This window comes from Rousettus aegyptiacus, unplaced genomic scaffold (genome assembly GCF_014176215.1).
Source record: "Rousettus aegyptiacus isolate mRouAeg1 unplaced genomic scaffold, mRouAeg1.p scaffold_m13_p_1, whole genome shotgun sequence".
Classification (NCBI taxonomy): Eukaryota; Metazoa; Chordata; class Mammalia; order Chiroptera; family Pteropodidae; genus Rousettus; species Rousettus aegyptiacus.
In genome coordinates, this window is record NW_023416284.1 from 119,683,565 (window position 1) to 119,696,145 (window position 12,581).

At 38.1% G+C, this 12,581-nt stretch overlaps 1 protein-coding gene across 1 annotated transcript; it reads left to right on the forward strand.

Annotated features, from left to right (window-relative positions):
- Nucleotides 1–989: 989 nt before the first annotated feature.
- Nucleotides 990–11,974, forward strand: LOC107509271. The gene is made up of 4 exons (XM_016141666.2): nucleotides 990–1,139; nucleotides 10,361–10,558; nucleotides 10,731–10,910; nucleotides 11,624–11,974. Exons 1-4 carry the CDS (start codon nucleotides 1,061–1,063, stop codon nucleotides 11,782–11,784), a joined length of 618 nt encoding a protein of 205 aa, XP_015997152.1. The 5' UTR covers nucleotides 990–1,060; the 3' UTR covers nucleotides 11,785–11,974.
- Nucleotides 11,975–12,581: the final 607 nt, after the last annotated feature.

Consider the following 12,581-nt stretch of genomic DNA (forward strand, 5'->3'; position numbering starts at 1 on the left):
AATTCAAAGCTGTCATAATTTGGGGGAAAGCATGTTTTTGTTCTTTTTTCAATTCCCGCAAAGTTATTTTGACTTTATTAGTCTCATTTTCCAGATGTGCTTATACTTGTCTTAAGTTTTCTAATGTATGACTTAATATTTATTAGAATAATTTTAGCATTTTTAGTGTGGAATATTTCTCCAGTTATTTTAATAGCTCCTTTATCTTCTATTGACCTCGAATATTATCTTTTTCCTCCTATTGTCCCTAAGGAGAAGCTGAGTTTGCCATCCCAAAATGTGCCTCTTTAGGAAAATTATTTTAGGCTGGTTACTTTTAAGAAACTGCCAACAGAGGAGAAGCTCAGAAAACTAATAAGTTATCTTTTGTAAAAGGACATTTATATTTGTAAGGGCAATCTCCATTTGTAAGGGTGATTCCCACACAGTAGGAGGCTGGACTTAAATCTGCATAACAATCTTTTGTTTACTGTGCTTTTCCTGGTAGCTTTCCATAACTGACTCTACCTTGCTGAAGGAAGTAGTTAAGGTAATGGCTTCTGCCATTTCGGTGAGTTACTCAGTTTTCCTGGGTCTCTCCCATGTTTCCGTTATTAAACTTTTAATTCGTTTTTCTCCTGATATTTTGTCTCATTTCAATTTCATTACTAGAACGGCCAGAAGAACCTAGAATAGTAAAGAGAAATTTTTACTCCTCAACAGTTGGTTTAGTCAGCAGGATAAAATTTACTGGCTGTGCCCCCTGCCCCGCCCCAGAATGCTGCAGCTGACAGATCCTGTGACGTCTGAGGAGTAGCTGGCAAGAAGTAAGCATTCTTACCCAGTCAGCCTCCCAGATCTCTCTGCAGCTTTTGGTAGAAGTTAGAACTGGCAGGTGTCATCTTCCTCTTTCTAAATTTGGTTTAGCAGAAGAAAATATCTGTGGAACTAGTTCCTGGGGTTTAGCAACTCTTTGTTATTTGGTATGAGTACTCAGGGGTTTTCTTAATTATTTTCCTCTCACAGAGAGTAAAAACAGGGCCCCTCATCATCCTCGTTTTCTGCCAGCCAGAAGATGTAGATGCATCTGGAGCACAGCCAAATGGGCTGTGTATCCGAACATAGGGCATCAAAGAAAAAATCAGTTATTGTTTGGCTAGGTAAGTTATCATATTCTGTTTTAAAAGGGGGGAAACAAGGGATTCCCGGCATTTTGGAACAGCTGTTTCTATCTCTGGGAATGAACTGTTTGCTTTGGTTAAACCATGAAAAAGCTTTTTGGTTTGAGTCACTATTAAGATCCTTGGACATGGCAACTTTGCTATAGATCCTTTCTCCTCTCGGAGATGGTCATTGTTTCTCTTTGTCATCTATCTGATATATCATTTGTCTCTATGTATTGAGAGCTTGGTTTTGACCTATGAGAATACCCTCTTTGGTCTCTGTCATCCAGAAGGTGCAGGTATCAGTGTGTGTTTGGCAGCCAGCCAAACAGACTGGGGATTCTGGGCAGCAGTATTCAGTAGAACATGTGTGCTACTGAATTTACACTGGTCTTGTAGCTAGGTCAGCTGTTGTCAGTAGGTTGAAGCACAGGATTTGGCCTGGAGCTTACAATTGGTATCTCTTTGTCTTTATGTCCCACTGTGCCAGCTCTCAGAAGAATTTGTCATGAGGGGTCCCAGTCCATAAGGGGCCAATTGTCATCTCAACCTTGTTGCTTTACTGCCTGTAGCAACAAAGGGCTTTTACTGTCTGAGCCTACTCTGCGAATGAACTTTTTAGATCTTGTGAGGCTACATCCTTTCCTCTCTTGTAGAAGCCTCTAGCTTCCTTGGCTAAACCATAAAAGCCTTATTAGAGTTACTATGGAGATTAATGGGTCATCAATGGCCAGACTATGGATCCTCTGAATTTATAAACTTCTAAATTGGAAATTTTTAGAGAGCTCTCATCTTAAACAGCTGTATCATTGGTACCTATAGAAAGACCAAATTAAAAAGTGGATGCAAAAAACTTAATGGCTAGCCTTTGAGTACTCATTCTAGTAATCCTTTGTCTAAATTGCCTTTCCATTCTGAAGAGATTATTAAAATAAGACTATCTGATCCTTCTCAGATATCTTTCACTCCTAGGTCAAGGCCAAAGGGCCCAAGGGAAAGAATTTCTTAGACCAAGGGAGAATCTTCAAAAGTTATTGAAAATGAATTACTTCCTGAGATTAATAGATAGATAAAAAGACAGAATAAGATGGAAGGCCACCAGTCTGACTAAACTTGTGAAAATAGCTGATAATCTGAGCCTGACAGAAATTTTTTTCAAGCCTCCTCCCCTAAGCTAAAATGAAACAAAAAGAATTTATTAAAGATAGATAATATAGCTATATAACTGGGTCATCCTATGGTGTCATTTAGACAACTCAATTCTTTGAGGAATTGAAAACTGCTGTCCTTTACAAATCTAGTCCTTACAGGATCCAGGGGTGTGGCACTGTATATAAACAATTCGAAGCCCACCAATCCTTTTTACTATCCCTCAACTTCTAAAATTACTTACTCTAAAATACAGGTTTCTGGTAAGTTTTCAGATCTTACCATTGAACTAGGTAAAAATTGTAAGATCTCTAATGGAAGAACTGATGGCTTCATAAAACTGCCAACAAGATCAAATTAAATTATATGGTTCTGAATGAAATGATGAGGATGACTGATTTTTATGACTTGTTTGGAACATTGCTAATTTTTAACGTTTGTCTTCTAAATTTAAGAAGGTTTTTTTCTATTAAGCTACCTATAATTTAGCAGTTTGGTAAATAATGTCTTTGGAATGTTAAAAAAAAAATTCAACTCAGAATATGAAGCTTGAATTGGCTTTATTCAGTGATTCATGTATCAGGCAACATCCCATCTAGCAATTTAGAAGGGCCCTCTAGCTTGTAGGGGTTGTACAAAATGGAAAGATTTTATAGGTAGAAAGAGGGTGGGACTAAGTAGTTAAGAGCTGGATTATTTCAAACTAAAACATCTTCCCTTAGGGGAAGGCAGAGGGTCCTATCAAGTAGATTACCTAACTAGTCTGGATTAGGAAATTACAAACTGATTGAGAGGCAGAAACTGCAATTAAACATTAAATCTGGGTTTGGTATCATGGGCTTTTAGCACAGGCTTTTTATGGCTTAACCAAGAAAGCCAGGGGCTTCCACTAGAGAGGAAAGGATGTAGCCTCACAAGATCTAAAAAGTTCACTTGCAGAGTAGGCTCAGACAGTAAAAGCCCTCTGTTGCTACAGGCAGTAAAGCAACAAAGTTGAGATGACAATTGTCCCCTTATGGACTGGGACCCCTCATGACAAATTCTTCTGAGAGCTGGCACAGTGGGACATAAAGACAAAGAGATACCAATTGTAAGCTCCAGGCAAAATCCTGTGCTTCAACCTACTGACAACAGCTGACCTAGCTACAAGCCCAGTGTAAATTCCTGTGCACAAGCCCTACTTGATACAGCTGCCCAGAATCCCCAGTCTATTAGGCTAGCTTCCAAATGCACACTGATACCTGCACCCTCTGGATGCCAGATATCATTTCCATATTAGGACTTTATGGTCAAGGTAGTATCCCTTTGTCAGGAGTCTGTTTTACCCACTCCAAAATAGGCTGTTGGAGTTTTAAGTATTACGAGTTTATTTACCGTTAGTGGCTCTGCGTTTTGCAGAGCCTCACAGAGTGCCCTGGTGAGCTTTTCAATTGGTTGGTGTCTATTCTCAGACAATAGGAACTCTTGGTCCAAAGCACAAATGGGTAAAGTTTGGGGTCCTGTTGTATTTTAGTCCACAGTGACCATGTTGCAAACCCTTGAGAGTATAGGCACTGTAGTTTGTATTTGAGAGTCCACATTAGCTGGTACCATTGTGTTAAAAGTTCTGACAGCATTTTTCAAATAAGTAAATTCTGCTTCTTGAGTCTCTGTCCATTTAAGTTTTCTACTCTTCCTAGTTGTTTCGTAGATGGGTTTTAATATTATCTTCATGTAAGGTATATTCTGTTTCCAATATCCAAACAATTCTTTTGTGATAGGAGTTGATATGCAATCTATCTTGTTTATGACTGGGTTTGGTATTTTCTTACCTTCAGAGGACCAAATTATGTCTAGAAATTTTACTGTTTTGAGGCCCTTGAACTTTACCTGGGTTGACTGTCCATCCTCTGAGTGTAAGGATTTTAATAAGTCTATCTTTACCCTCATTTGGTCTCACAAGTTATCACCATAGATCAGGATGTCATCATTATAGGAAATAATGATTTGCATGTGTGTCGTGTGTTCCTGAAAGGCCCAGATATCTTGTGTCAGAAGGTTATGGATTATCATTGGGCTGTTAAGGTAGCCTTATATTAATTTAGTCAATTTACTGCCTACCCTTCCATGTGTATGCAGTCATGAGTTGGCTCTCCTCATCGACTGTTATAGCAAAGAACATGTCAGAAGTCCATCACTGTATAATAAGTTCCAAATCCTGTAGTGGTGATATTGTTATGTTAGTGCCTGTAACTGAGAGTATGACTTCAATTTTGGGAGAGTGTTTAAATTCCTATAATCCACTGTAAATCTATTATCCATTTGGTTTTTTAACAGACCAGATTGAGATATCATATGGTAAAACAGTAGGAGTTCTTGGAATTTTTTTCTTAATTTGAGTACATCCTTCCTTAAGATTGTATTAGAAAGTATACTTGTTATTTTAAATGGGACAGGCAATTTAATTGTAGTCCATTTTGCCGTAGCCAACTTAGTTTTAGGAACTGTTACATCCTTGTTATATGGTGTGCTATTACATCCATTCTAAAAATGTTTTCTAAATCGGGACCATCAATTGTTAGGAATCTATGTACCCGTGTCCCTGGGGTTAATTTTCCTTCCAATCTTTTGATTACTCCTGTTTTATTTTTAAAGTTTTCTAAATTAGTAGGATATCCTTGTATCATTGTTACTTGGAACCCTGTATCTAACAACATAGTAGTACACATGTGTTTATATTTACAAAGGGGGTTTCCATTGAAATGGCCACTGTGACCTGCCATTTGTCTCCAGCTTGGGCAAAGAGACTGCCAGTCCCTATGTAGGGGGATTTTCTCTCCTTTGTCTATCAATGGCTTGTCTATTAATGACATTATGTTTAATAAAGTGGTTATTATTTATAGTAAATGGATTCTTAAGTCTTTTTTCTGAGGTGTACTTCCTCTAACAGATTCTTTATTATCCTGCTTCTGCCACTGTAAATAGCTTCTTGGGTTTCTATTTGGGTTTTTGTAATTTGAACTAAAGCGTAGGCTGAATTGTTTAGATGACCAAAAAAAGTTTTGTAGATTTAGGTCTACACGGATTATTTTGATTGGATCTATTTACTTTAGGTAGAGGTCTGTTCTGGCTATATACATTGGTGTTAAAGCTATAGTTTTGATTTTGACTTAGTTCCTTAGCTCTTTTTATCAAGTCAATGAGCACTTCTGTGTTTCTGGCACCTACAAATACTGTAAATAATGCTGTTCTGTCCTGTGGGAGTGTGGCTTTTAGGCTAACCTTTTAAATTTGTTCTTTTGCTTCAGCATGTAGCGGTGAGGGTGCCTCTCCCCACCCTAAATCATAGTTAATGCTCTTGATTTCATTATTACATGAGTAGCTTCCCCTGCTGTTTTCCGTGGAGATGTTTTAAGGGATAATATATTAGGTATAGGCCATCTTAATCTTCAGGGTGTTGTTACCCAAACAAAGATCTTTGTAAATTAAAATTATGTTCTCTAAATGCTCTAAGGTTTGATTCAATTTATCAGCTAAGTAATGGGTCCAAGTTGTATGATCTCTGCTCCTGTGAGGATCAGATGTGTCCTCCTTTGGATCATAAATCTAATAGCCACTGGATTTCTGTGTCCAAACCAGCTTGTCGGGATTCCATTCTAATTTTCGTCATTTGTGTAGCATAAGCTCTCTTCAGTAACTCTGATTGGTTCCATATTAGCATTTGTTGTAGTTTTGTCTATTCTCATGGGCCTAGCTTCTAGTAAATTAAAGTTATCAGTTTTAAAAAGTTTAAAATAATCATTATCCTTGGGGTTTGGATTAGTGTCCTTAGGAGCAAAAGGGCTTGGGTTTATTCTCACTCTGGAGATTACTTTTTCTGCTAGCATCTTTTACTTTTTACACTAGCACTTTTCTGCCCACAGGCATCTCAGTGACTTAATGCTTCTAATAAGAGACCCGGAATTTGCCAGCAATTTATTTAGCACATGTTCACTGTGGGAATTATAATAATTTTATAAGCCAATAGAGTACAGGATAATATCTCTTAATAAACCAAATAAAGAAATAATATATTCCAAATGATAGATTAATCACATTATTGTTCCGGGCAAAGGGAGATGAGACGAATAAAGTCCAAACTTTAACAGAAGTGTACCTTTTTATAAAAGCAGGCACTCAGGAGAGAGGTGGTGTCTAGTCGCCAGGGAAAAAGTGAAAGTCCCCTGTTGCTAGAGCACACTGCTAAGGAGTGAATACTCTGGTGTTGGTAGATGAACTGATCTCTTTTATTAGGCCACTGGGAGGTTTCTCACCACTGTCTACAAGGAGTGCCTGACCAAGATGGGAGCTAGTGCCTCAAGGGTCTTTGGAGAGTTTTTAGGTTGGCAAAGAGATGCCTCACCCAAATTAAAACTCTTAAACAGTCCTCACCAATGCTTTTTTCCTTTGTTATAAATAGTGGATTAAAACAGTTTCACTTAAGTCATAAACAAGTGGATTTGAAATTATATTAAACCAATACGCAACATTTTAGCTAGAATATTTCAGTTGTTTTTGTAATTAAAATAAGCTTAGTTACTCAATATCTTTTTTCAACAATAAATATGTATAATTATGTTAACCGAAGTGTCATAAAAGAAATAATTAAAGGAATTAGAAATAGCTCAGCAATAAAAAAGACTTGATAATATTTATAACAAAAACCTCAACCTGAAGGGTCTATGGGAAGAGTTCTCACAGTCATTGTCATCACAACAGCCCTACAGGAAGAACTCTGTTCACGACAGAGCTGTATGGTTCGAACAGCATTCCCTTAACTTTCTCTTCCCCTCCATTAAATACTTCCTCCATCTTTGTCCCTGTGAGGTTAATTTCCATGCACACATAGTTTGCCATGTTTGCATGCACTGGATTGGAATCTTTTCTTTTAACTGAATAAATCTTTTTGGTGACAGAACACCTAGTTGGTTGTTTTCCTAGTCAACAGACTCTACTGGAAACGAGAAAAGACATCTAAGACCTAACTTTACCTAATTGAAAGACTTCATTATATAAGAAGTTAAATAGTCGCTTTCAAGAGGTAAATTCTGACTCAAAATGGAGAAGAGTTTTTCAACCATGAGCTGTTCAACAATGCATAAAACATGCTGGCACCATATAAAGGCTAAAGTGGCATCTTTTGTGAGACATTAACATCTAAAGTCAGCACCTTAGTGAACCCTTGATAGTCTGGTTAAGTAAACATTGACCCATTACAATCATACTTGTGGCAAATTGCTGAGTGGTCCTCAAAAACCAAGGTACTAGCAGAATCTCTCCCCATTAAACACTTGCACATTTGGTATAACAGGATGAATACACTTGCACAATTTATTGTTTCTTGTGTCAATATTAGGACATCCAAACCTGTAGAAAATTTTTATAAGAGTTTGTTTAAGCCAAGCTAAAGACATTTGAGCAAAATCTCAAATGCTCTGAGGAATGGGTAATAACAGTTTGCGGCCTCGAGGAGGAAAAGTAGTAAGATTACATGACTGGAGGAAAGTATGGCAGGGATTAGATTATAGGATAGTTAGTTAGCAAGATTCTGTGCTTTCTTAACTGTGTTTACAGTTTATTTCAAAAGGATATTAACCTAGATGCAGCACAGAATCAATGGATAGTACTTTCTTAAGGCAAAAATAAACCTTGCTAAAAAATTATATGCCTGGGGCATGACTACCCCCCTGTGACCGGCCTCATTAGAAATTTATGATCAAATCACCCTGTGAGGTTACTTTCCATAAAAATCTTTTTCTGTCTACATTTGTAACTATTTACTTCCCTCTTTACCTTCCCTCCTTTTACTCTTTTTTACTTCTTTGGTTGAATTCTTGTAAGTTTAAATGCACATATGATGAAAATCCACTTTTTACCAATATGCTAGAATCTTTCAGAAAGGATAAATAAGAAATCTAACAGCGATTGCCTCTTGGGAAGTGTGATTCTAGAGTGAGGAGAAAATCCGCCATACATTTCATGTCTTTTTAAGTTCTTTACCATGTCCTTATATTTTTTGTTAATTACTAATCCTCCTAGTTTAATAGTCCTTATGAAAGACTATTATGTAATAGATGAGTAAATTTATTGACTATTATCCAATTTTTTATGATGAAAACAAAAACTTACAGAAGAATGAAAATAGTACAGTGAACACCCACAACTTTCATCTTGACTCAACAGTTTTGTTACCATTTTGTCTTTTTTGCTTTATGTATATATTTATAAATATTTTTTTGCAAAAGTATTTGGAATAAGTTGCCAACATTATGATACTTCATGCCTAAGAACTTCAGTATGTATCTCCTAAGAATAAGGTGTTTTTGTTTTTATTTTTAATTCTGATGAGGTTCAGGTAGTCAAACACCTAAACTACTAGTGGCGCAATACGATTTATGTTCTTAGTGATGGTTGGAATTCCGCAGCCCATCCAGGCTTTTGGTCAAATACTGTATGTAATAAGATTAATCCCTGACATTAGTCTAATGCTTAACAATTTATATTCTCTCCTGCCTTGATTCATTAAACCATAAAACATTCCTTTGCAATCAAATAGTGTCTCCTAAATTTACATTTAAGTAAGCTGAAGCTGAGAGAGGAAAATAAATTGCTTAAGAACATTCAAATAAATAGTAAGTGAGAAAGTCAGAGCTGGACTCCAAGCCTCCTGACACCAAAATATTTCTTGTAGTAAAAGAAACACCTAACGTTTTTTTCTACTAGAGTAGTAGTTGTCAAACCGATTTCAGAATTCCTTTATGTGGTTTAAAATTATTGAGGTCCTCAAAGACCTTTTGCATGTATGAGTTATATCTATTGATACTTACTGTATTAGAAATTGAAAATAAGAAAGTTTAAAAATATTCACTTATTCCTTAAGATATATTATGTGTTAACATAAATAACATTTTTTATGAAAAATAACTATTTTCCAAAGCAATGCTTTGTTAAGAAGAGTTGTATCATTTTACATTTTTGGCAAATCTCTTTAATGTCTGGTTTAATAGACAGCTGGATTTTCAGAACTGCTTTGCATTCATCCTGCTATGACATGATATCATGAGTCATGTAGCCTCTAAAAACAGTTCACTATGCCTTTGTGGAAGAAAAAGACTAGAAAAAGCTAATAAGATCTTAGTATTATGAAAATAGTTTTGACCTCATAGACCCCCTGAAAGGGTCTTAGAGACTCCCAGGAATCACTCAAGGTTCATCCTTTGAGAACCTCTGTATCAAGACATGTGCTAAATTATTATGAAATAATAAGCTCTAGCAATACTAAAATTCCTGAAATGACATCCTTAGAAAAGAGGCTTATAATCAATGTGTATTATTATAAAGGCATGGTCATTGAAGTGGGTCTCAGGATTTTGGATTCCCTAATATCAGCAAGGGGTATACGGTCACTGTTTGCAAATTTGTTTGGTGGCTGACATTTTTTAATACTAAGGCATCCCTGTTGCCTGATATTTTGTGGGCAAGCAAAGCTCTGGTAACTTCCGATGAGAAGTGTTAGTCTTAAGAAATAAAGAAATGCTTCTAGCACCAAAGTCTAGCAGGAGCTCGCCAGCCTTCTGCCTGGACTTTTGTCTCAGTCCTACCACTTCCGTTTCCATTTGTTGTAAGGTACTCAGTCCAAAATTAAAGTTATTATAGTAGCTGGTTGGCACTATAGAAATGATCCTCATACTAGCACATCCAGTGTTGGGAGACACGACTATCCAAACTATACCTAATGTTGGTGAGCAGTGTGTCTTTCATAATCCTCCAGTTTTGTAACATTAATTATTGAGGAAAACACCGGAACTCAAAACTCACGTTCCACTCTCATTTCCCCCATCCTTAACCTTGAGAACACCAAGTGGGCTGATTGGAGGTTGGCATCAGGCACTGTCGAGACCCTTTATTGGGTTGCCGGGGTATGAGGGAGCCAATGAGAGCGCACCTCTGAAGGGGGCGGGGCATACAAAGGGAACTTAACTGGAGCTGTGGGCCAACTGCGAGCAATCTTGTCCTGCTTCTCGCTCTCATGGGGTTTTCTCTTCCTTCAGATCCCATCCCAGGTACAAGTGATGGTGCCCAGCCTGACGAGGGCCCTGAACAAATTGCACGGCCCAGGAACCAAGAAGACGTGTATCCATTCCAGGAAGTGGCTCCTTCTCCACAACTGCCGTGCAGATTTAGATTTAAGTACTTTCTGAAACCATCAGTACTTCACGTGGAAGCATGTCTGCTGGAAAAGGTATTCGGTAAGTGTTCTGGAATCTTTCCCACTCAGCCCCAACGTCATCTCCAGTGCCCACCCTGAGCCACCCACCTAAGGCAGTGTCCAGTGTCCTGCAGGCCAGGGATGTCCTTCCCCACGCCTCTTAGCCTTGCCCCATCCCAACTTATCCCTCGGTAACCGTCTGTTCTACACAGGTCCAAACAGAGCACTCCTCCCAGCGTTTGAACGGGAGTTCAAAGTCCTGCTACAGATTGGCGATCCGGACCCAGAGGGCATGGTCGAAATCAATATCTTAGGGAGTCACTGGTACAAGAAGCGTGCTAAAAGGCTGATTCACATCTGGACAGCAAAATCCCAAAGGAAACGGTATGGAGGTAAGGAGCTTCACGTGCCAAGGCTCTAGGTGCTGTAGATTTAGCTTGTGTTAAGGGATCTTTGACTTCCACAACTCCCCTTCCACAAGACTGGGGCTTCTTCACATGGTGGGATGTTAGGACCTGGGTTTCCAAAGTAATCATGGAAGCCCTGGAATAAGGCACTGTGAGAAGCAGCTAGAAAATCCAAAGTAAGGTTTAAAGAACTCTTAGCTAAGCCCCTTCCCACCTCTTTGCCCATCTGAATCGACCTTTTCAGAGGTTGGGGAGGACTCCATCTGACCCCATTTTCTGAGATAAAACACCAGCCTGGGAGGTCCTGTGTTCAGTGATTCTCAGGCTTAGAATGAACCCTGGAGCACTGTAAAAATGCAGATTGCCCAGCAGGACCTCCTCCCCACCCCACCTCTTATCGAGGGGATTAAGCATACTGGTAAACCACTTAGTCCTCATCTATAAAATGGGTTTAGTGATGGCAGCATACATATAGATTTTTTTCCCAAAGATTAAATGAATATACCAAAGCACTTAGAACATATAGAAAATGCTTGATAAATATGAGGTATCATTATCTTATTGGGTGTTTGGATGATTCTAATGTAGGTGGTCTGCTAAGTAGGGCAGCCTCCAGTTTTTTCTGTGGGTCATTTTTCCTGTGAGTTTGTATGTTCTCCTGAGCACTACACATGCTCGATTTCATGCTTTCCTTCCAGGCACAGTGATGTTCAGCCTGGAAACCATGAAGTATGTTAAAAGAGAGAATGTTCATCCTGGTGCTTTTTTGGCCACAGTGATGAGAAGGCTGGATGAAGCCATGCAGTCGCTGAAAATAGGTCAGGAAACTGTCCAGGAACCTGTTCCCAAAACAATATGACCTTTGTGTTTAGGCCCTTGGTGCAGGGGCTTCGGTCTGGGTCAGGAGCCTTGGCCTGAGAGGCCTGGTCTGAATCCTGCCTTCGCTCCTGTTACTAAGGGGAAACAACCGTTAGTGCTGTACACCCCTTCTCCACAGACACTCGTTTAAAGATTCAAATATGTGTTATAAATAAAATTTTTTAAAGATATATATGGATTATTAGTATCGATTATCCAAAAATCTTCTTTGCTTGCTCCAAGGTGGGAAAAGGCTAATAACTACAAAAGATTAGTTCTGCTTTTCATAGTGTTTTGTACTGGGTAGGTGTGGGTAGGATCTTGCTATACATAAGGTAGATCATTACTGTTTATTCTTTCATTAGTGCGAATTTTGAAGAAAATGTTTCATTGATAAAACATGCTTTATAAATCTAATTTTAAATGTTGAAACAAACTGATCCCATTCTCCTTTGCTTTTAATTAAGTCTGTTGTGTTTATATCTTTTTTTATAGTTTAAATAGCAAAACACATACTATAGTGAGTGTGAAATTTATTGTGACTATATAACAAGCATCAGTATGGGTTTCTTCATTATTCCTATAACTTATATAGACTAGGATAGCTTTCCTAGATTAATTTTGTTTACTTTTTTCAGACTATTACCATAAAAAAAGTGAGTCTCAGCCCAACTGAGGTTGCATCTGACAGTTACTTTTAGTTCAGCTCTCAAGGCTTAAATAGGTCAAACTTGCCTCTACAACCTTTTTGAATGTTAAGATATCATTTATTGAGCATTTGGTATGTGCCAGGTTCTG